The 21,404-nt window shown below is 47.0% G+C and overlaps 1 protein-coding gene across 9 annotated transcripts in view; it reads right to left on the bottom strand.

Moving 5' to 3' along the window:
* Positions 1-21,392, bottom strand: part of PIGG (phosphatidylinositol glycan anchor biosynthesis class G (EMM blood group)) — a 41,116-nt gene extending 19,724 nt beyond the window's left edge. For 4 of the 9 annotated variants that reach the window (XM_082389928.1, XM_082389927.1, XM_082389929.1 and 1 more), the window contains exons 1-6: positions 21,080-21,375; positions 19,969-20,174; positions 12,411-12,620; positions 10,588-10,776; positions 9,554-9,695; positions 2,850-3,062 (exon numbers count right to left, since the gene is read on the bottom strand). In XM_082389928.1, coding sequence (XP_082246054.1) covers positions 2,850-3,062; positions 9,554-9,695; positions 10,588-10,776; positions 12,411-12,620; positions 19,969-20,174; positions 21,080-21,233 — 1,114 coding nt within the window. In that variant the 5' untranslated portion in view covers positions 21,234-21,375. Of the gene's footprint in view, positions 1-2,680; positions 2,724-2,849; positions 3,063-9,553; positions 9,696-10,587; positions 10,777-12,410; positions 12,692-18,691; positions 18,804-19,968; positions 20,175-21,079 lie in introns of those variants that run through there. The other 5 variants (XM_082389935.1, XM_082389930.1, XM_082389934.1 and 2 more) reach the window with 5 other exon arrangements.
* Between the last annotated feature and the right edge of the window lie 12 nt (positions 21,393-21,404).

Genomic DNA, 21,404 nt, shown 5'->3' on the forward strand with positions numbered 1-21,404 from the left:
CAGCCCCACCATTGCTGCTGGAGCCAGCTGACCTGTACCAAGTTCTGGTGGCAGGCACGACCCTAAGCCCCTCACTCAGGTCCTCTCCCCGTGACCTATGGGACCTGAAAGGTTAAATGCCCATTTCAGAGAGGAGGCAACTCAGACACCAGCTCATGGGCGGGCAGGTGAGAGCTGGGGTCTAAGTCTGGATCCAAGCTGGTACTCGTACTTGCTACATTCCACCACCCCAAAGTCAAAGACATGGGGGCACCTGTGTCTGCACCCCACCGCCTAGAGTCCCAGAGACATGGGGGGTACCTGTGCATGCGTCCAAACAAAAATGGGCTGAACACTGACTACATGCTAGATGCATCAGGATAGGTCCTGCCAATGCGGGTCTGTGATCCAGCAGGGTTGTCACGCATGCGTGAAACTACAAATAGTGAAAAATACTATGGAGGGAAAGTAGACAGAATAGTGAGAGACCCCTGGTAACGGAAAGGGAACTGACTTAAGAATGGGGTTGAGCGTGGGGGACAAGGGAGGTCTGACAGTGAAGCTAAAATGTAAAGGATGCCCAGGAACTAACCAGTAGAACAGGTAGAACAGCATCCAATGAGCAGGAAGAGCACACGCAAAGGTCCAAGGGTGATAACAGCCCCCGCTACGACCAAAAAATGGTCAGACGAGCGAGTTGCATCAGACTGGGGTGGATATCATGGCAGGCCTTGACATCTATTGCCCTGTCAGACATGTACCCAGCTTTGCTTCAGGAAACACTGTCACTGATGGTGCAGACGACGGGCATCCTGGATGGGGGTGTGAGGCCCTGGGGGTGCTTTCTCGTTCCGGGGACTGGCCTCTGTTCATTTCACAGGCTCATTACGGCCACAGCCACTGCAGCGCTCAATCCTCCCTACCCTGCTATCCCTTAAATAAGCAAATGACCCCACCGTTTTTTGGGTTTCGTTTTTATTAGTTGTTGGTATAGGAGAAAGGACACACGCTACCAACAACAAATTTGCAAAAGTTACCAAACTCATAAGTTATTTGCCTCTGGTCTGCACTGAAACGTGCACGGTGGTTGGGCCTCACCTTTGACAGAGTTGCTGCCCGGGCTGTCTCACGGTCTAAGAGCTGGTGCTCCCCATGCCCTCCTGCCATTCAGGACACCTGGTTCCCAACCACTCCCTGCTGGCAGGGTGTGTCCTCCACAACCAACTCAAGGTCAGTTTACATGTCACCACAAACTCACAGGCATTCACTCCACTGGGCAGTACCCCACCACTTCAAGTAGGAAAACCTGCCAACATCCCATCAAATGTTGCCTCAAACTGGGAGGTGACCTCCTCTGCATTTCCCAACAAGCCCCAGCCCCAGCGTCAAACATTAGCCTTGACGTCCCTGGATGGGTCAGAGTAAACTGATTGAAAGTATGGTCCTGGGGAGCTGTCCTACCAAGATATAAACACCCTCCAGTTTCTCGCAGCTTAAAACTAAGGACACACCCCGCTTGGGCCCCATCCACCTCAGATGCCAGCCCGTTGCCCTGTCCCTGGTCCTCACCTGCACCCACGCCAGCCAGGCTGTCTCCATGTGAACCGCTCTGTCAGCAAAGTTGCTGAGACCTCACCTGCCATATGAGCGGACAGTTCTCAGTTCCTCATTTTATTTTTGGCCACGCCGCATGGCTTGCGGGATCTTAGCTCCCGGACCAGGGATCGAACCCGCGCCCCTTGCAGTGGAGGTGTGGAGTCTTAACCACTGGACCACCAGGGAAGTCCCCTCAATTCCTCATTTTATTTTACCTTGAACCCCATTCAACACATCTGCTCACTCTCTCCTTCTTGAAATTCTTTCTTTACTTGGCTTCGTGGACACCAATCCTGCCCCGGCCCCCCAGCATACACACAAGCACCTGCCTTGCGAGCCCGCTCTTCCCACAGCCTTCCCCACCTCAGTGATGGTCACTGCATCCTTTCACTGTTCAGCTGCAAACCCCAAGTTGTTCCTTATGTCGCTGGATTGCTTCACCTCACATCCAGTGCATCAGCCAATCCTGCTTGCACTACCTTCAAAACAGATCCAGAACCAACCATTTGTCCCGGATCCCACTGCCTGGGCCCTCGCTCCCTCCCCTTGCACTGATGTAGCACACCAGCCTCCTGGCTCTGCGGCAGCACAACACAGAGCCCTCCACACGGGCGCCTCTGAAAATGCAAGTGGAAGGTTTCAGCTCTGCACAACACCCCGCAGGAGCTCCCCATTTACTCAGAATGGAAGTGAGAACCCCTTCAATGTCCAAAAGGCCCTCACCCCTCAGACCTCATCTCCTTCTGCCTTCCGCCAGTTCCAGCCATTCGGGCCCCCGGTCACTCCTCGACTGTGCAGGCACATCCCCACCACAAGACTCTGCGTCTGCCACAAGGCTCCCTCCCAGGCCAACCTGCCCCAGTGGCCCTCGCCCACCTGCATCCCCACCCTTCCCCGGTTGAGCCTTTTCCTAAGGCGCCCATCACTATCTGACATCTGCTGTTGCTCTTCTCTCTCTCCCGCTCTGGATGATGAGCTCCACGAGGGCAGAGCTCTCCTCCTGCTGTGTCTCCAGTGCTTTCAACAGCCCCTGGCCAAACAGGAGCTTAGTGAAAAAAATTCAGCACTTGCTGAATAAATAAATTTATGAAAGATTTTGATTTACATGGTTGCATCTGTGGGTGTTGCTAATGGTGACAGTCAGGGTTCTAATAAAAAGGAACACACAGTCAAAGACTGCTGTAGCGCACACCACGGGAACGTCAGGAAGACATCAGGCGCAATGGAAACACACACACAGCATGACAGATGTTAGCAGCTACTAACTGGCTTACCTTTTCTATACGATGGAACATTCTCCTGCAACAACTTGCTAAGCTGTACTGTATTTAAATGTAAAAATCTCAGTTGTTCCCTCATTGGTTTTCCTTCTACAACCGGGAATATGAGACTGCCGACGCTGCCCCTTGGAATCGGCAGACCAAGCCCTATTGATAGTGTTGCAGCCAAATCAGTCTGTTGGATATACTTTGGATGCCTGACGTCACCTAGAAGAAAGAAAACAGTTTAAGTGACAGGCTCTAGGACACGTGTGATGGTAGCACTCTTGAATTTGACCTTCTACAAGTAATGCAAGTCAAACCACGCATCTCTTCAAACCGTCCTGTGTAGATTCAGACAGAAACCACCTCGTTTTTCACGTCAGTAAAAACACTGAACACTCATTCTTTGCGGAGCCTGGTGCCTCCCTAAAAAGCAGCACACAATACACGGGAGAGGCACTAACGCAGGAAACTCAACACCGCGCGAGTTTCAGAGCATGGGGTGGATGCCGAGAGATGCTCTCTTTGGTGAGGTCAGCGGGCACCCTGCTGAACGAGGGTGAGGGTGGATCTCTGGTGGCCCTGCCCCGCCGCAGTCAGGCAGTCCACGCGGCCCCACAGGGAAGCTGACGCAGACTTCTCCACGCATCCTGAGCAGCAGCAGGTGCCTCTACCGGGGAGAGCAGAACAAGGCTGGGTCCAGCTGGGCCAAGTTCCATAACCAACTCTGAGAAGCGAGACACCGCCTTCCGACAAGTCCAAGGCCCAGCAGTGGCTGGCCAGCCTCCGAATTCCTGCCAGGAGAACGGGTGTGACGTCAGGACACTGGGCTCAGGCCCCTGCTGTGCCACCATCCAGTGGGAGGCTTTGGACAAGAAACTCAGAATTTTGTCATCTGTAAAGAGAGCATCTGGCCCACAGACCTCAGAAGCTACAATGCAGGTCTTGGGGGCTGAGGGGTCACCAGGAGGGTCTACCCGGGAGAGGCAGTGCTGGTGCAAGTCTCTTAGATACTCTAGTGTGAGTTTATAAAGGTTTTACTATGATTGTGGCAATTTATGGTTGTATACAATTGTTCCTTTTAATTTGATGAAATGTATTAATCTTTTCTTGACCCACCGTTTACTGATGGCTTCTGGGCTCACTTAGAAGAACATTTCCACCCAACATTATTATCTGTTTTCTTCTAGAATTTTCTTACATTAGGTGCTTTGATCTGAAACAAAACAAAACCCAAAACAAAAACCCCACCTTAAAGTGCTTTTGCTCTGATATTAGTGATGGTGCTGGTCTTGTGCTGAGACTACTGAGGGTCTCACAGGATACTCTGTCAGATCCGAGGGTACTGACAACCAGGATTCTAAGCTCGGGAGGGAGACGGTACAGGTGAAAGATCTCAGGAGGTAATTTTACAGCAGTGAAGTGAAGTGCAAGTTATCAGTACGAACTCAAGATCAATTTTATTTTAAAAAGATTTCCTCACTTTGTCCAGAAATGAGTAAGCCAGTATGCAAGAGCACTGCTAGCTGTGAGACGGTGGTCCTCAAAGACCCCTTTCCACTGAAAGGAACCAGGGCATCTTGGAAAGCAGCTGATTCCAGGTCCAGGGAAGGGCTTGTGCACAAGCGGCTGGGACACCTTCTCAGACTAGACAGCAACAGAGCCCTCAGAGATACTAAGGCCTCTGGGACCATAAGGTCAGAAGGACTCAGGAGGTCATCTGAAGATGCTCCCAGTTCCCAAAGATGGGACAAACTGAATAGTAAATAATATTAAATAGTATCTATAGTGAATTGAAACAAATAAAATAAGCTTAAATCCATGAGTTCAAAATGTCCCCAAAATAAAAATAAAAACTAACTGGTCATAGTTGAAGCATGCTAGTGAACTCATAATGAACTAATTCACTGATTTGAAACTGGGAATTAATTGGGAAGAATAAGCCACCATTTACCTCCTCTCTCTTATATAAACGGTAATGCTGGGTAACCAAAAGTAGATGGGGGAAGATTCTCTTTACTGAATTATTTTGGCTAATTAATGAAAAAAAAAAGAAAAAGGGCTTACAGAATTAAAACATCACTATTTGTAACCTCTAGCGAATTAGTGGCCCTAGGTGGTCATCAGTGGCTACTGACATCACCACATAGCAGACAAGTCGGACACTCTGTGCTTCCTGCTAGCAAGAGTCTGGTCCAAACCAACCAAACCAACAGGATCTGAATCTGCTCATGACTCCAGGTCAGGTGGGATTTACCGGATGAGCAAAGGACATGTTAGCAGACAATGCAGAGAGAGACTCCACAGGACAACTAACCAGGTTCTTCAACAGATAATCACAATAAAAGAGGATGGGGGTGGAGACCTATAAATTAAAAGAGACTTAGAGACATATCAACAAGAACTGACGTTACTTTAAAAAGAACGTGGGGAATTCAAGCCTAAGGATGCTCTTGAAAACTATGAAGGTTTTGGAGGTAAGTGACTAAGAGGAAGCTGGCAGCTTCATGAGAGCAACAGGCTAGACTGCAGGCCAGCTGGAAGTTTACCAGAGAGGGTCAGGGAGAAAAGACAGCTAAGAAGGGCTCCCCTGGCATCAGAACAAACTCAAAGACTGGCCTCGAAATGACTTCTGCAAAGTGGCCCCAATAGGATGAGACCAGACTGCAGAGCACATTGATTATAAATTGTCAAAAATGAGACAGCAATCAGCCTGCAATGAGGGGAGCCAACAGCTGGGTGGGTGTGGCAGCAAGAGAGGCAACAGCTTAGAGCTGCCACAGAAAGTGACCGTCACAGAGCTCTGCTGGCTCCCAGGGCACGGTGCCCTCACAGAAACGATAGCAGACTTTACACGTGGGGGGTCAAGGCTTCCCTGGAGCAGTCCAGTCAAGGTACTCAACAAATCAACATGCAAACAATGACAACAGGCCCTTGGAGGGGAGGGGAGCAGTAGTTAGAGTTATTGCAATATAGTATTTAGTGTTCAGTTTTCATCAAAAACTCAAAGCAATTATGCCAAGAAACAGGAAAGTACGATTCAAAGAGGAAACAAAGCAGGCAACAGAACCTTCCTGGGAAGGGCCCAGATGTCAGAGTTAATAGACAAAGTCTTCCAAGCAGTCATCGTAAATTTGTTCAAAGAACTAAGGGAAACTATGCATAAAGAAGTAAAGGAAGGTATGATGACAGTGTGCCATCCAATAGAGATTATCAATAAAGGGACAGGAATTATAAAAAAGAACCAGATGCAAACTCCGAAGTTGAGAAATATAATAACTAAAATGAAATATTCACTGTAAAGGCTCAACAGGAGATTTTCAACTGGCAGAAGAATCAGCAAATTTATAGACAGACTGATAAAAATTATGCAACCTGAGAAAGAGACAAAAAATCTTCCAAATTTGATGGGAAACATCAAATCAACACATCCAAGAAGCTTGATGAACTCCAAGTTGGACAAACACAAACTAACAGACATAATAAAAATGTTGAAAGACAAAGAGGGAAAGAAGGGAACCTAATTAGATTAATGGTTGATTTCTCATCAGAAACCACAGAGGCCAGAAGGCAGTAGGACAGCATATGCAAAGAGCTGAAAGAAAAAGACCAGTCAACCAAGAATCCTACATCCAGCAAAACTACCTTTCAAAAAATCAAGGTGAAATGAAGACATCCGCAGACTAAAAAAGCAAAAAAGACAATTCATTGCTAGCAAACCTGCCTTACAAGAAATACTAAAGGAAGTTCTTCAGGCTGAAAGCTAGTGACTCCAGATGGTAATCTGGATCCAGTTTAAAAAAAAAAAAAAAAAAAAGCAAAGAGTATCAGTAATTATACAGTTATAAAAGACAGCATAAATACATATTTTTTTCTCTTAAATTTCAAAGCAATTATATAGAACCATATATATGTATATATAAAACCATATATGTGTGTGTGTGTATATATATATACGTATATTGTCAGCCTACAACATATAGAAATGGAATGTATCTGACAACAACAGCACAGGTAAAGAGAAGCGAAGCTGTACTCGAGAAAGAAAACGGCACCATAAGAAAATACATGTCCACACAGAAACTTGTTCATAAATGTTATCAACAACATCGTTCATAATAGCCAAAAAGTAGAAACAACCCAAATATCCATCAACTGATGGAAGGATGGAAAAACAAATGTGGTACATCTGTACAATGGAATATTATTCAGCAATAGAAAGGAATGAAGTCCTGACACCTGCTACAATGTGGATGAACCTTGAAAACATTACCCTAGTGAAAGAAGTTGGTCACACAGACCATTTATTACATGGTCCATTTATTAAAAGACCATTTATACACTACATTTATTATATGGAATGTCCAGAAGAGGCAAATCTGTAGAGACAGGTAGATTAGTGATTGCCAGTGGCTGGGGGTGGGTGTGTTACTGGGTTGGGGGAAGTGGGGGTGACCACTAAAGAGGTGATATGTCCCCAAATTGACACTGACGATGGCTAACCAAGTCTGAATGAACTAAAACGCTCAAAAAATAAGCATGATGAGAAGACAATATAACTATTCTTAAAGCAAACAAACAAATAAACAAAATAAGAAAGAGCTCAGACTCACTGTTGGCACTGAGGTCAGCCATGTGAGCAGCCCATGCAGGCAGTTCCTATGCACAGCCGCCCTGGCCCTTCCTATCTGAAGATGTGTCAGGCCTCCCAGGGAGGAGATCCGTAAATACCCATCTGAGCAATGAAACATCAGCACTTTAGTTAAAAATAACCCTAACATTCCTATAATAAAAGCACGTCAGCTTAGCTGTCTCTTTTCCCCCCAGACTACAAGCTCCCTGTCTGTAGTGCCGGCACAGTGCCTAGCCTACCGTGGGTGCTCAGTACCCCTCTGCTGAATGGGTGGACAGATGGATGGAGAGGGTGTTTCTGGCCTGGGGCTCTCACTGAGGTAGAGGGGCCCCACGGGACCCTGCTTTGGGTGTGCAGAGCGGGAAAGCTGGGTGTATGGAGGCCAGTGCTCTGATGGGCACCGTGTGCACTCACTGGAAGGCAGGCTCCAGCTGGGCACCCAGGAAAGGCTCAGGTTACAAGAGCCAAAAACTTATACCTTAGGAGGTCAGACATCCAAGAGGAGGCAGGGCTGTAAAAAGACAAAAGGAACCAGGCGGAGCTTCTTCCCCAACCAATCCCCACTCAAGTGGAAGATTCATTCACTCCATAAATATTTTCAGCGTACATCAAATGCCAGGCAATGTTGAGGCCCAAGGCATATAGTGATGAATAAAACAGACTCTGCTCTGCCCAAGTGCAGCTCGCAGCAAGAGAGAGATGACACAAACCACACGATTCAGGCTGTGATGACAAACCACCCGAAGGATGATGGTAGAATACACGAGCACTGCGACACAACTGGAAGGAAGGTACTTTAGTTTTTTGGTTGAGACCAAGGACGAGCGTACGAGCAGGCTGAGGGGCTGAGGGGCTGAGGAGCACGGGATCGGGGCACGTGAGGAAGAGTTATCACTTGGAGGACCTGCGGGAGAGGCCAGGATTCAGTGAGTAACGGGGAATGTGGCTCAAGACAAAGCCGTGAGGTAGGCGAGAAGTCTCACGTAGGATTTTTACTGTATCCAAGGTTCAGCTACTGAAAGGTGGTACGTATGGAAGCTGGGAGCCGGGACGGTCTGGCTCATGCAGGGAGAGGGCAGATCAAGGTGGACGCCCAGGTTTCCAACTTGAAGAGCCGCGTGAATGGCGCCATCTGTTGACGGGGAAATAGGGAGGGCAGATTGCAGGTGAAGTCACATTTGCTCTATCTGTGGAAGATCCAAGTGGAGGCATCAGCAGGCAGTCGAGGAGACAGTGTGGAGGTTGGAAAAGAGACAGCTGGAGGGATAAATCTGACAGGTGTGAGCCTATTCATGGCACTTAAAACCATGGGAGTGGATGAGATCATCTCAGGAGTGAACGCAGAACGAAACAGAGGCAGTCCGGAAAGAAGGCCAGGGCAAGGACGCTAAGCCAGCAAAGGAGACTGGAGGGCACAGGGAGAGGCAGAGGGAAGCCAGACACGGGGGGTCCCAGGACTCGGAGTCAGCACTGCCGAACGGTGCTCAAGGGCCACCTGAGAGAAGCCAGAGTGTCCAGTGTGGAAAGAGCTGGTGAGCTGGCTGCCTGCGTGTGACGAGGTGAGGGGGCAGAGGCCGTGCACAGGTCTGTGCTGGCCGAGGGCCCCGGCGGGCCTGGGTTGGAGAGCTGTGGTGTGTCTGAGCGCTGAACGTGGGCCCTCAGACGGTCCTACTCAGCCCTACTCCTGTGGTTCTCATTGACTGCTGCTGCTCAAGATACAGTCTCAAATAACGGATACTGTTTCTTAACTTTAAATTTTTATGTTTCTCTCAATTCATACATGCACTTCAGATGTCTCTAAGCCACTGGCACTTTTTATTAACAGTTCCAGATATCGAGGCAGTGACATTCATAGCACACAATTCCCAAAAAGAACATTTGTATTTTAAGAATCGGCAAGAAATGTAAACTCCAAATCCTGACTGGCCCTTGTCCCATTATTTTTCATTCTCACATTGTTCAGGGTTTTTCAACTTACACAGCTTCCAAAAATGGTTAAATGGTTTTTAAAATTAAAATCAAACTACAGAAAGCAAAGAAATAAAGTACAGTTTTAAAGTGTGAAACATTCCCAAATTCTCACCAGGTTTCCTTTCAAATGCAGAGCTGATTAAGATCAGAGCGGTGTTTACTTCCTCCACAGAAGAGGCCCCGTGACCTCCAGCTTCAGACATGCCATGATCACCACAAAGAACCAGCAGATTGGGTAACAGAGTCTCTCTCTCCTATAAGGCAAAGGAAATACATTTCAGCTGAATCCAGACTGGGGAGAAGAAGATCATGTGTTCTCAGATTTCAGCTTTACTTTGTAAATAGTAGCTCTTCCTAAATTTTTTTTTTTTTTAACTTATGAGCTTATAGTCAGATCAAAGGGTCAACGTCGAGTAATGTCATAAATAAAACAAACGGAATCATATGGAGGTCACAGAGCACAGGAGGGTTGTGTTAGGCCTCTCAGGGCAGAGAATCAGGGTTTGGTTTCTGTCTGGGCACATTGCTCTTCATGCCCTAGTCTCCTTATCTGTCAAACAGAGCTGCCTGCCCCTGGCCCCTAGAGCTCCGGCCAGTGGCTTTTGCTGCCCCTGCATGTACCTGACAGGCTCTGACTCACCCTTGCTGCTTTTTCACCTGGAATACACCTTCACAGATGGCGCAGCGGCACCCCTGCCCTTCAAGTCTCGGCTCACATCTCCCACGTCCTTAAGGAAGACTGCTCTGACCATGCCGTTTAAAATTACAGCCTTTCTCTCAGATGTTGTGCCCTCCTCCTGCCCTACGTTCTGCTATGGCACCAATCACTGTCTAGAATACTTATGTCCTCATTGATTATGCTTCCTGTTCTTCCCTCCTGGCTAGAGATTAAGCTCCACAAATGCCCAGACAGGAACAGTGACAGAGAAGGCCTCCAGGAAACATGAGCTGGAGGAACAGGCAGAGATATTAAGAGCCGCTATTCTGCAGGGCTGCTGGGTGCGGTGCCCAGCACGCGGCACGTGCTCTGTAGGTGAAGGCTGCTGGAGCGATGGTGGGTATGAAGCTCACACAAGGTCACCCCAGTTCCCTTTAGAAGCTACATTTCTTCTAGGAAACATTGGCACCTTGACATTCTAGGCCCACCTCTGAGAGCAGTGAGGTGTGGATCTTCATCAGGACGCTGTCCATCTCACTGAGCTTGTGCCCGATCAGCGGGCTGCTGGGCCCAGAAACGTGGCCGATGTGGTCCAGCCCAAGGTAGTGGAGGATTAACACATCCCAATCCCGCCTTTTTAATACTTTATCCAAATGTCTTGTAACATTATCATCCACCTTTAAAGGGAAAAAGAGTACATATGAATAGCCTCCCTAATTTCCCTGGTGTTCACTCTTCAAGGAAAAGTGATATGGTCATTTTAAAATCTACGGGCTTGGGGCTTCCCTGGTGGCGCAGTGGTTGAGAGTCTGCCTGCCAATGCAGGGGACACGGGTTCGAGCCCTGGTCTGGGAAGATCCCACATGCCGCGGAGCAACTGGGCCCGTGAGCCACAACTACTGAGCCTGCGCGTCTGGAGCTCGTGCTCCGCAACAAGAGAGGCCGCGATAGTGAGAGGCCCGCGCACTGCGATGAAGAGTGGCCCCCACTTGCCACAACTAGAGAAAGCCCTCGCACAGAAAAGAAGACCCAACACAGCCATAAAAATAAAATAAATAAATAATAATTAAAGAAGTCTTGCAAAAAAAAAAAAAAAAATCTATGGGCTTATTTTAGGTTACTAGGACTCATGGGAGTTTGAAAAGACCAAAACCAAAACCAAAACCAAAACAGCAAACAAACCAACCCCCAAAATAAAAACTGTCTTAAAAAATGTTTGCATTAGATTAAGCTTTCACTAATATTGTTTTTATGTCTCTAAGTTATGGATAGAACATATTATAACTTAAACGAACAAAGGCTGTTCTCACAAAACAGTTCTTCAGGATCACTACTGGAGCTTAAACTAAAGCTGACCAGATAACCAAGTTAAATGGGTGCCAGGTTGTTATGAGGCAAGTGAGGGCTAAGGGCAGTTAGCTAAGACAGGACAGTGCCCAGAGTTCAAGAAACCAGCAGGGTGAAGCTGGGGGCGTCTGCCTGTGTCCTACGAGAAGGCTGTTTGGGGAAGAAAGAGGCACACACTCAGCGGTTCCCAGCCACACAGCCCCTGACAGAGCCACTAGCCAGGTCAGCCCTGACCCCTCCCTCCCACTGGAGAATCTACTACAAAGACAAGTGCTTCTGAGCCGTCACACACAGGGTGGGCAGTGACTGCTGTGTCTACAGGGTCAGCTTTGGAAAAGGGTGTCGGTGTAAACAGGACGGCAGGCGCTCCCCCGGGCCAAGCAAATGGGTTCATCCAATGCCAGCTCAGACGCACGGTGCCTTTGCCCTGCGGGCCTCCCTCTGCCCCGGGGCCAACATGGGGGGTGTAACCTCCTTGTCGGAGGCTGCACACGCAGCACAGGGCCTACGCTCTCCGCACCAGGTAGGCTCGCCCAGCTCACGTCTGCCCTCATGCTGCCGCCCTCGCAGGAGAACAGCAGCAAGGCAGGATCCCAGGCAGACCGTGGGGACCTCAGGCTCTGCCTCGCAGACTCCGCCACCACTTTCTGTCCACTTGTGAAGGCCCCACTCACCTGTCAAAACTCCGGCTGAGCGGCTCCTCCTGGGAAGCCCTTCCCGACCCCCGTACCCATCGACGGGTGCTCACCTGGTCTGGGCTTTGGGCTCAGAGAACTATGCTCACACCTGCGTTAGGGTTTATGGTGCTGGCTTGTAGCTGATTACGGGAAGGAACAATTTTTTCAATCTGTCCATACTATTCTCAGTATATTGATAAAAGCCACATACAAAACAACGTTGCCTCTCACTAAGTTAGAGGGTACCAGGCTCTGTCTCATAGGATATATTTTTCTTAAAAACTGACCTCTGTATAATCTGATACAAAAAAAGAGGTTGTTCCATCATATTCCAGAAAATGCTTTGGGAATAACTTCACCCATGTTTCATCTCCATAAAAGATGATTCTTTTCCCCGCTGCTTTTGCTCGTGTGATCACGCTGTCTTCCAGCAGCGTGGGAGAATTGAGGTTCCTGACGACATCGATGAAGCCGGGGAGGCTCCCCGTCATCAATGCCTGCAGAAGGAAGCATTCAGGAGTCAGACCACAGAATCCAAGTACAGCGTGGGAACGGGTGCCGAAGATGACTGTAACGAATGAAAGAGGCAAGCATAAAGCTAAAGCGACACCAGTACTGAAGGCTGGGTCAGTATTAGGACAAAGGGGGAAAAGCTACACAGATTCTTGGCAAAACCAGCAGACTCAATAAGTGAAGAACTGACCATATTTCAGCCGATGAGAGGACAAAGGAGGAGGCCGTGGGGTAGCTAGACGGCTGTGGTCAAAAAAGCAGTGAGGGATAGTAAGAAATGAAACAAATGGCAAAGGGTGGTATGCACTCTGTATACCCAAACCCACTGTCAGGTCCTCATCTAAGCTTCAGATCTGCTTCATGTGACAAGCAAACTCCACACACTGACCCTGAAACCCAGCAATTCTACTGTCCACCCCCGAGAGAAAGAACAGCCTCTCACACAGCCAGGGAGGAAAGCTGTCTCTAAACAGGAACTCTGAGGAATCCTCACAGTAAACTCGCCCAGGGGTGCTGGTGGGGCCACCTCCCCGCCCCACTCAGCGCCATAACTTCTTGGAGGAGCAGGTGGCTGTGACATGTCTTCACACCTTTCTGCTACAGAATTAAGTCAACCGCCTCCCTCATTTTAGCGGAATCTAAATGGGTCGTGGGTCTCCATGATCTGGAGTTAGCTGACAACCTACAACACTGGCATCCAGGGACCTGTGCAATGAAAAGAGGAATCTGGACAATGCTAACAAGTATAATAATTTTGCCAAGACGTCTTTAACAGCAAAGTAACGCAAAAATGAATTAATCTTGGACTTTGAGGATGAGGAGCTTGGCAAATCCTCTCCCTGAAGAGCAACGACAAAACTGGATAAAACTGTCAAAAACAACCCCTTCAAGACTTTGAAAACTCAACGAAGGTATACACAAATTGAAATGTTCTTATTCAAAACACTTTCGAATTTCGGTAAGAACTGTGAGTACCTATGGTGTTTTAACATGGGCTGCTCCCCTCCCGCACACCCAGTTCTGTGACGTGGTAGCCATGAGGACCAGGAGGGGCCTGCCCAATTTGGCCCTCCATGGAGAAGCCCCACGCCAGGGACAAGGTGAAAACAGGGAAGGCCAACATCACAGCTACCTGAGGCTTCAATGCTGGTTGCAGTAAGACACAGGAAAAAGTCTGGAAAGGGGGTCTGGGTAATGGGACAGCTGCGGTAGGCTTCTGTGAGCTCCCACATGTTCCTGGAATCTGGAAGGCTGTGTGCACACACAGGGTGAGTGTACACTCAGGAGAGAACAGAGAGGGCCTAGTTGCCTGGTCCTTCCAGCTGAACACGAGGCCCTGCTCAAACAAAGTGAGAGTCAGGGAAGACTCATAAACCGCCTGAAGATGAGCTGACGGCTGGAGCCACACACAAAGACCCCCTGTAGAGAGTGGAGGCCACACCACAATGTGTTTAAGCACAACCTGTGACCAGTCATTGGCTCACCACTCAGCCATGCTGACCTGGCTGCCCCTCAGGAAGAGTGGCTTAAAAAAAACCCCAGGAATTAAAAAACACACAACAAGCAGAGACATCAGTGAGTGTACATCTCAGGACCTGAGGAGAGACAGACTCTCTAGAAGTAGCCCCAGCAAGTCAGCCAAACAGCGACAGCCACCAGCACTCCCGGCTGCGGGTCAGGACCGAGCCGAGGTGGGAGCTGCATGGATGTACACACTCGGTCAATCTCATCAAACTGTAGTTTACAGTACTGTGTGAACCAAAATTCTACCTCAATGAAGTTAGTTTTTTAAATGTGAGCCTTTCACCCCAAAATTCTACTTCCTAAAGGTAACCAGTTACTTTGGGTGAGTATCCTTTCATCCATTTATGTACAATCAGAAATATATAAAGTACGTATTTTTTTTTTTTACCAAAATGGTAACAAACTATATAGATAATTCTGCAACTTGCTTTTTTCACTTAATACCATGAACCCCTTTCCACAGAAAACATACAGGTATTTCACCTTCTTTTTTAAAAACAGCTACAAAGTACTCCAGTGTTTGGATATACAATATATTTATCCAAGACGAATTTAATGACAATTGCTTTACTTTTATTTTTGAAAGCAGAAAAGAGAATTTATTTTATGGATACTGAGTACCCACGAGCAGAAAGTCCAGTCAGGTTTGAGGAGAGATTTAACTTTTGGAAAGCTAACAGGAACTAAGGCTAGCGGTTCTCTCAGTCACTCAAAGGACACAGTCTCGCATGTGTCCCTTTTTTTTCTCTGTGTCTGTTTGTTCTTTTTTGTCACTCTTCCTTTTTTTTTTTTACATCTTTATTGGAGTATAATTGCTTTACAATGTTGTGTTAGTTTCTGCTGTATAACAAAGTGAATCAGCTCTATGCATACGTATATCCCCATATCCCCTCCCCTTGCGTCTCCCTCCCACCCTCTTTAATCCCACCCCTGTAGATGGTTGCAAAGCACTGAGCTGATCTCCCTGTGCTATGTGGCTGCTTCCCACTAGCTATCTATTTTACATTTTGTAGTGTATATATGTCAATGCTACTGTCCACTTCATCCCAGCTTACCCTTCCCCCTCCCCGTGTCCTCAAGTCCATTCTCTACGTTTGTGTCTTTATTCCTGTCCTACCCCTAGGTTCATCAGAACCATTTTTTTTTTTTTTTTAGATTCCATATATATGTGCTACCATACGGTATTTGTTTTTCTCTTTCTGACTTACTTCACTCTGTATGACAGACTCAATTTTGTTTCTTTTTATGGCTGAGTAATATTCCATTGTATATATGTGCCACATCTTCTTTATCCATTCCTCTGTCGATGGACACTTAGGTTGCTTCCATGTCCTGGCTACTGTAAATAGTGCTGCAATGAACATTGTGGTACATGACTCTTTTTGAATTATGGTTTTCTCAGGGTATATGTCCAGTAGTGGGATTGCTGGGTCACATGGTAGTTCTACTTTTAGTTTTGTAAGGAACCTCCATGCTGTTCTCCATAGTGGCTGTATCAATGTACATTCCCACCAACAGTGCAGGAGGGTTCCCTTTTCTCCACACCCTCTCCAGCATTTACTGTTTGTAGATTTTTTGATGATGGCCATTCTGACCAGTGTGAGGTGATACCTCATTGTAGTTTTGACTTGCATTTCTCTAATGATTAGTGATGTTGGGCATCTTTTCACGTGTTTTTTGGCAATCTGTGTGTCTTCTTTGGAGAAATGTCTATTTAGGTCTTCTGCCCATTTTTGGATTGGGTTGTTTGTTTTTTTGATATTGAGCTGCATGAGCCGCTTGTAAATTTTGGAGATTAATCCTTTGTCAGTTGCTTCGTTTGCAAATATTTTCTCCCATTCTGAGGGTTGTCTTTTCTTCTTTTTTATGGTTTCCTTTGCAGTGCAAAAGCTTTTAAGTTTCATTAGGTCTCATTTGTTTATTTTTCTTTTTATTTCCATTTCTCTAGGAGGTGGGTCAAAAAGGATCTTGCTGTGATTTATGTCATTGAGTGTCTGCCTATGTTTTCCTAAGAGTTTTATAGTGTCTGGCCTTACATTTAGGTCTTTAATCCATTTTGAGTTTATTTTTGTGTATGGTGTTAGAAAGTGTTCTAATTTCATTCTTTTACATGTAGCTGTCCATTTTCCCCAGCACCACTTATTGAAGAGGCTGTCTTTTCTCCATTGTATACTCTTACCTCCTTTATCAAATATAAGGTGACCTCATGTGCGTGGGTTTATCTCTGGGCTTTCTATCCTGTTCCATTAATCTACATTTCTGTTTTTGTGCCAGTACCATACTGTCTTGATTACTGTAGCTTTGTAGTATAGTCTGAAGTCTGGGAGCCTGATTCCTCCAGCTCCGTTTTTCTTTCTCAAGATTGCTGTGGCTATTCGGAGTCTTTTGTGATTCCATAAAAATTGTGCAATTTTTTGTTCTAGTTCTGTGAAAAATGCAATGGCAATTGCTTTTAAAAAGCCTCCAGTGGAAGTGCCATTTGAGCTGAGGTGTGAAGGTGGAGTGTTGTCTAGGTGAGCTGAGGTGAGGCTTTCCAGGGCAAAACACAGCAAACTGCAAAAACCCCAAGGTGAAAGGGGGCAGCACACATGGGGAATGGAGCTAGGTGTGATCTGCGTGGATAAAACACACAGGAAGAGGGAAATCAGCTCAGATGAGGGTGAAGAGGTAAACGGTGGAAGACCACGCACCCTGAGGCCTGGGTTAGGAGGCAGAGTGTAAGCCACTGGAGGACTGTTGGGACTAGAGCAGAGCAACATGATCTGTTTGGACAGGTTCTGGGTGAGAAGTGCTGGGACAGTTTTCCATCCAGGCTCACACCATAGCAGACTGGACTACAGTGGGGGTAGTGGAGGTGGTGGCTGAGTCCGGTTAGTCACATAAACAGTATACAGAGATCTGTTCACCTCATTTCTTGTGAGGAGTGTTATCATCAACCTTTCAATTTTTACAATGTGATAGATTCTTTAGTTGCCTTTAATCTGATTACTAGTACAGTTAAGAATCTTTTTATATGCTTACTGGCATATTTCAATTTCTTTCTATGTGGATTTCTTTATATCCTTTGTCCAGCTGCTACTGGATTGTTGCCCTTGATCAGATCCTCTTTACATATCATGGGGTTCACATCTTGTTTGTTGTGCTAACTGCAAATAATTTTTCCATTTATTGTCTGTCAGTTGACTTTGTTTATAATGTCTTCCACCACTGCGGGTTGAATCTGTCCACCCTTTCTTCTGGGCTTTTATAAGGCACTTCCCTCCTCTTCACACTAGTTTGGGTTCACACGGACATTTTTAAGAAGGGTAGGGACTACCTGGTATCCCCTTCACCCCAGGAAACATGTAGGCAGCAACAAAGTTGCAGCTGAGATCCCAGGAATTTTAAGTGAGTGATTGTCTGTCATCTCATTGGAGGTTTTCCTGGGGTTGCTGTGGTCTTGGGAACAGTAGTTTCCTGACTTCTGAGAATTAAGGAGGGCTCTGCAGAGACTATTGAAAGAGAATTTGACCTGGTCACCTTATTCTGTATAACACAGTGTTGCTGTATAACACAGTGTGACCAACCGAGGCTCTGGAACTAGGCACACATAAGGTTATGCTCAGTTTCTGATGCCAGCTGTGAGATTTCACACTTCAAGCCTGTTTCCTCATCCGGGAAATGGAGAAGAGAGTGGCACCAACATCATGGAGCTTCCACGGGGCTGTGGTAAGAGTGTACAAGACAGTGCCTGCACCACGGGCGCGCCACAGCCAGTGGTAACTGCCGCTATTACAACTATAAATTCCCAGGAAAAGGAAAGGCATTCAAAAATCAGTTACAACGTTTTAGAAGGAAGCTACTGCAGCATCTTAACATGTGAACATGCTACTAGAGACATTAGTCTTGAAATTTTAAAACTGGTGTCTCGTGGCAATTGTATCAGCACCTCCAGATGAACTAAGTCCCTTCCTAAGTGGAGGCAGGGCAGGGGACACACTCCTTAGCCAACACTACCTGATCCTATCAAATTCCAGAGCAATGTAATCCTAACTCCAGGATGGACTTCCTGTATGCTAGCTCCTCCCGGACAGAAAATGAGGAGCAAGAACCTGCAAAGGACCCAAAACAAAACACTGGTTTGGTAAAATGAAACAAACTGGAGAAGGGAGGACCACACCGGCCAATGCACAAGACTGAACAGAACCTGGAGCCACCACGCTCACTTACATTTTTTCTTACAAATCTGCCCAGATTCCTAATAACTCTTTTCTTATCAGAACAAAGGAAGAATGAGTTCCTTCCACACTTCTGACAGGACAGATAAAGAAAGCAGTGATCCTGATGGTCAGGAGCCTGGATGCCTTTCTTCCAGCTTCCACAGGACTTGTTTCAGCAGAATGACTGCACCCCGAAAGGCTGTTCCCAAGCGTCCTGACTACAGGTGGCCTCCCCCACTCCCCATCACTCTCTGTCACATTCTCCTCCTCAATTTCTTCCATAGCATTTATCATCTCCTGAAACAATTTTGATTATTTATTTGTATACTTACATATTTTCTGTTCCCTCAATTAGAAAGTAAGCTTCATGAGAACAGGACAGTTGCTGTCTTGTTTTTTCACTGAACCCCTCTTATGTGGAACAGCACACAGTACATATAGATGCTCAATGAATGTTGAATGAAGGACAAACCACATCCAAAAGTGGCAGAGAGAATGGGAAACTCAAGAAAAAAAAATCAGTAAAAGATGCGGCATGAACCCCTTTAATCCCAGACTGCTTTACTCATCCAGTAAACATTTGTTGAGTAACTACCAATGCTGCCCCCAAGCTTTAAAACAAGTGACACCTTCTCACCAAATAATAAGGTGTCACACGATCATCCACAGATGTAAGGTTCAGCTAGAGACTTCTACACCATACCGGCCTGCAGTATATTCACAAACTTTTAAGCTCCTCTGTCCTTTTCTGATCCCACCTCTTCACTCAACCTTCGGGTCTAAGCTTGAATGCAATTTCCTCAGACAGGCTTTTCTGAACCACCCCAATCTAAACTGAGCCCCCAACCAGCACTGAACATCACGCTCTGTTCTTCTTCATTATGCATTAATCACACTTTGTAACTGCACATTTACTTGTATGTTCATTTGTTTAATGGCTATGTCTCTCATTAGAGACTGAAAGTTCCATGAAGGCAGAGATGTTATTTTCAAAAAGAAACTTGTTTTTGAGCAAATCAATAAAGCTTTACTCTTTTCTTTCCCCATAGTTCTTAAGTAAAGCATAGGCACTTCAAAGGCACTCCCACTAAGCTGAACACCTGAAGGCGGTTTATAGAGTAAAAACAGGTATCTGTGAGGCCAGATCATGTTGGTTTGGTCACTGCGTATACTAAAATTTTGTACAAGTCATTTAACTTATCTGAATTTGCTTCCTCATCCATAAAGTCAAGTGATTGAACTAGATAACCCTAGAGGCTCCTCCCAGAATTCTAAGTGACCCACTGATGATTAAAGAAGATAGCAGGTTAGCAAGGAGCATGGTATCTCTTGGATTAGATTGGCCTAGATGATCTGGCTCTAAATCTGTTATGCTTCCCATGAAGCATGAGCTTTTGGCTACCTTTACAGAGGGCATAAATCATGGGTCTTAGTTCCACCCTATCTGGGAGGCTTTTTCAGCATTCTATTGCCCCAGCCAGGTTTACAGCACCAAACTAATTTCCACTTAGTTAAAATTGGGACTCCAAGTAACAGACTACAGAGAGCCCCTCTAAACCTCTGAACGAGCCAAACCGTGATCTATAATATATTAAGTCAAACTGTTTACCTTGATTCGAGGCATAGTAACTGTAGGTGGCTTTGCTTCAGCCACAAAACTGTGAGATGATCCTTTTTCCACAAGATAAGTTGTGTAGGGCATAAATTTCACACCCTTTGACCCAAACACAAAATCATCTCTCAAGGCGTCTATCAGCATAATAACAACTTTACTGAAGAGAGGTGGTGGGAGCTTGGTCCAGTTGGAAATGGCTCCTAAGTGTTTGAAAAAGAAAAAGGAAATTGAATTTTAACCTTTATTTAGCATTCAAGCACCTTATAATCTAGTTTCTGCTTACCTCTCCAGCACATACTCTGTCACACCTACATATCCTGAGCCAAAGAAAAAGGCCTGTTCTTGGGAAACAACGCTGGGGTCAGGGGGTGGGCAACAAGTAAGCTCAGGGAGCCCTAATATTATGTAGTGAACTACCCTTAGCATGATGGGAAGTACTGGCACAGGGGAGTCCCTTCATGAGTATCCTGGAATGGGACATTAGGGAGATTGACCTAAAACACAGTGTTGCAGGTAGGGGATGGGCGAGCATTTACAAACTGTCTTTCCATGGTTAGCAGCTGGTATTGTGTGGATTTGATCCAAAACGTGAGTTCCTTTACCTAAGATATACTGTTGGGTAGGTGAGGGCTAGGAAGGGGCCTAGGCAGGGAGGTCTTAACTACTGGAAAAAACGGGGTCTTGGAGGAATGCCATAGAAGAAAACACGAGAGGTCGGCAGCAATCTTATCTGTGTGTCTTCCTGAGCAAAAAGGGTGCCTGGAACAGGGAGTGACCCAAACATCTGCTCAGGGAAGGGGGTTGGGGTGTCACTGGATGAGTAGAGCTGGGGAGAGGCTTACTTTTCACGGGTATGGAGACCTTACTCTGCGGTAAGGTAAGGGAGGAGAATCTTAGTAGGGCTGGTAGTGGTGCTTACCACAAACTTGTAGGATACATAAAAGGAGGCTGGAACGGTAAGAAGGGGACCCTAGGGGTTGGGGACCAGAATGGAAGAGACCACCGGGGAGCCGCGGGAAGAAATCCAAGAGGCGAGACTCATAAGGAGGGTCCTCCGGGAAAAGTGGGGCCCGGGGAACAGAGACGCCCGGGGAGCGGTCCATACCAGCCGAGGGTTCGGGCGCTGGGGACTCTGTTTGGTGCTCCGTCCCGGAAAAGGAACAAACGGGAACCGGGAAGAATCCCCGGAGGAAGAGCGCGACCCCGAGCACCTCGATCACTACGCAGCAGGCGGCGAAGGTCCCAGAGCCCAGCCGCATCGTGCCCACCCGCCGGGCCGGGATCTGGGTTCCCGGACCCCAAGTCACGTCTTGCCCAAAGGCAGCAGCTTCCGCCTGCAGGGAGCCGCCTCCGAGCAAGCGCGAACCGGAGATCCGGACAGGTGCCCGGCGCCCCCGCGTCTGCCGTCGCGCCGGAAATACGCGCCGCGG

Source organism: Balaenoptera borealis, assembly GCF_965194805.1.
Source record: "Balaenoptera borealis genome assembly, chromosome: 4".
In the NCBI taxonomy this organism is placed as follows: domain Eukaryota; kingdom Metazoa; phylum Chordata; class Mammalia; order Artiodactyla; family Balaenopteridae; genus Balaenoptera; species Balaenoptera borealis.